This window comes from Triticum dicoccoides, chromosome 7B, assembly GCF_002162155.2.
Source record: "Triticum dicoccoides isolate Atlit2015 ecotype Zavitan chromosome 7B, WEW_v2.0, whole genome shotgun sequence".
Classification (NCBI taxonomy): Eukaryota; Viridiplantae; Streptophyta; class Magnoliopsida; order Poales; family Poaceae; genus Triticum; species Triticum dicoccoides.
This window is the reverse complement of record NC_041393.1, coordinates 63113057-63116077: the sequence shown is the minus strand read 5'-3', so window position 1 is coordinate 63116077 and position 3021 is coordinate 63113057. Positions and strand designations below refer to the sequence as shown.

Below are 3021 nucleotides of genomic sequence, written 5' to 3'. Positions count from 1 at the left end.
CGCAGGTGCGCTACCAATGGAAAGATAACGTCTTGAACCTCAAGCACAAGTGGGCGTGCTGCAGATGTGAGCATCTGGAATTTGATTGGATTCTCATTTTTGTCAATGAATAGGAAGGTGACCTTCGTTTATAACTTTTGACAATAAATCCCCAAAGAAAAATGCATTGTTTGATAAATAAAACCAACATCTAGATCAGTGGTGCATTGTTGACTGGAGGTACGTTAGTAGTAGCAGTGTGCAAGAAAACTTGAGTTTTAAAAAGCAAAAAAGAAAAGAATTGAACAGCATTATTCTTTGCCGCCAGACAGCAGCCTTGGATCACGTACACGACAGGTGCGCAAAACCTTCCGAGCATCTATTCTTTGCCCCACGCACAGTGATGGAATATAAGTGAATTGTCCATATTTTTCTACTTGCTTAAGTTTTTGGGTTGAAGATATATAGGTACATACTACACGGAAATCCCTTTTGGAGCTCGGGCTCCAGTGAGGCCTCCAAATTCAAATTTGAAATTTCATTAAAATTCATATTTTTACATTTCAAAAAATTCTGAAAAAATTACAGATATACATGAAGGCATAATACACACCTGTGTAAATTTTCAGATCAAAATTCATTGAAATGAGGGCTGTGCAAAAAACACAAATCTGGGGCTGTTTAACACATGATACTATTCATCCTCCCAGGCCATGGATTTGTCTTTTATGTACAGGTCGCAACTCAAGGTATTTCATCATGTATTTTTGCACACATGTGAGTTACATCCTTACATACACGCATTTTTTCACAATTTTTTGAACCATAAAAGTTTGAATTTGAATTTTTCAAAAATAAAGGCCTCCATGGAGCTCGGCCTCCAAAACGCCTTTCTCCAAAAGGTCTCCCTCCGTCCGAAAATACTTGTCATCAAAATGGACAAAAATGGATGTATCTAGAACTAAAATACATCTAGATACATTTCCTTTTATTTATTTTGATGACAAGTATTTTCGGACGGAGCGAGTACAACTTAATATAAAGGGATGTCGAGGGCGTACACGAGACCCACGAGACTAAGCTTTGTGAGCACATATTCTTTGCCGCATCCAGACGGCTAATCCACCCGTGGCCTTAGCTCACCGGCCCACTATATAATGCCATCACCTTGCACCGTCTTACTCCTTCCTCACGAGCTCACCCCACCTAGTCCAGCATGAACAGCTACTATTACTACTTGGAGGACTCGCGGCAGTGGTTCTGGTGGAGCGGCGGCTGGCGCACAACTAACGATGGTATGCATGCCGCGGTGCTCCCTGCTCCATCTTTTTGTTCTTTCTTTCTTCCTCTTTCTATTCGAGCGCGCTAACAGACACGATGTGCGCACACAGATCTCAGATTTTCGGTTCTGGGCCCCTGTTTGTTCTCTTCATGCTGATTTATCCAATAAAGAAACTTTCTTACTTTCCTGTAATTTTAACTATTCCCGCTTCCTTGATTTTGTTTAATTCTGTAGGCAGACGTTATCCTGCAGTTAATATAGTTATATTAACTGAGGTCTCCTTCGAATATGTGTTCGGCAGAAAACCATTAACCGAACCCCCTCAGGATAGCTCTCCCGGAATTGTGATCTCGATCAAAGATATGGATGATTGGCAATTGCGCTGGGACAATTCTGCTCGATACAACAAGCTGGTACGTACGTACCTAACCTTGCAGCGCAGCTAGCTTTTCGATCTCTCAAATTCCTTTTTTCTTTTCTTTTCTTTTCTGGAGACTCGACCTTTAGCTAGTACTCCAACTCTAATGTTTGAAATGATCTAGTTGGTGTATTCGTTCTACGACAAGAATTCCACACTGTCCAAGGCCATGGACAAGCTGTTGGAGAAACTCGCCAAGCAGTATAAAGGCAAGGCAGACTTCTGCAAGTTGGACGTCGACAACTTCGAGGTACAGACACAACCAGATGATTTCCATGCATGTATCATTATTTGGAAGCGGACGCGCGTGCTTATTGCAATCAATTATCAACCGTACGTGCAGTTTTTGGCGGGGCTTTGCGGAGTGGAGGGAGCGTATCCGACGTTCGTGCTATTCAAGAAGTGCAAGCAGGTGGGCAAGGTCGTCGGCCTCAAGGACGACGAACTCGAGCGGAGCATCGAGCGAGCGCTAAACTAGTACTCAATGTTTTTCGTGTGAAGGCTTATAATATGGCCTTCATGCTACAGAACTACTATATGTAGCTGGAATAAGCATGGTACGAAACTTGTCGAGAGATATTGAGTATCAGATGTACTAGTCCATGGACCTATATGCTCCGGCATGATATGAGCTACTCCCCTCTGTAAACAAATATAAAAGCGTTTAGTGAACTAAACGCTCTCTTATATTAATTTACGGAGGGAGTAGAATTTTAGGAGACGTAAATATTAAAAATTCATAGTATTTATAACTAATCAAAATTATTTATCTGTTGGCGCAAATTTAGGGCCAACACACGAGAGCACTAGAGCGTGCGGGTCGCGAACAGACCGAACGGTAGTACTGCTACACAGACCAGTCAGGCTGGTACAGCAACTCAGTTAGACCGGTTTCCTAGGGTTTAGCCCAAATCGATCGTTCAAGACGATAACTACCATGCTTACATGATGGAGGACGGCTAGGTTTACGAGCAAACCAGCAAAAAGATAACCACATGGCGAAGACCGACTAGTTTACGAGCAAACTAGCAAAGGCCGTCGTTGGGACCTGTCTGGGCGTGGACGTCGTCGGCGTGCCCTAGATCGACCAGCGAGACTTGGGACGCCATCTCTGGTCCTGTAGATCAGTAGAAAAACAACATAAAGGTTGGAAGAGAGATTTAGGGTTTAAAGATAAAAAGTAAATGTTTTGATTCGATTGGGTTGCCCACAACTGGCCGTGGCCCTTTATATTCACTAGCAAATATGTCTATGCGTTGCAACCAGAGAAAAAATAGCTTTGTGTTGTCCTACTAAAAAACACAACGTGTCAAACAAGAGAATCGGGACATAATAGAACTTT

General features: G+C 42.7%; 1 protein-coding gene across 1 annotated transcript; it reads left to right on the top strand.

Annotated features, from left to right (window-relative positions):
* Window positions 1-1067: 1067 nt before the first annotated feature.
* Window positions 1068-2314, top strand: LOC119340552 (thioredoxin H2-like). Its single transcript, XM_037612473.1, has 4 exons — window positions 1068-1274; window positions 1496-1674; window positions 1804-1929; window positions 2023-2314. Exons 1-4 carry the CDS (start codon window positions 1196-1198, stop codon window positions 2155-2157), a joined length of 519 nt encoding a protein of 172 aa, XP_037468370.1. The 5' UTR covers window positions 1068-1195; the 3' UTR covers window positions 2158-2314.
* The last annotated feature ends 707 nt before the right edge of the window (window positions 2315-3021 follow it).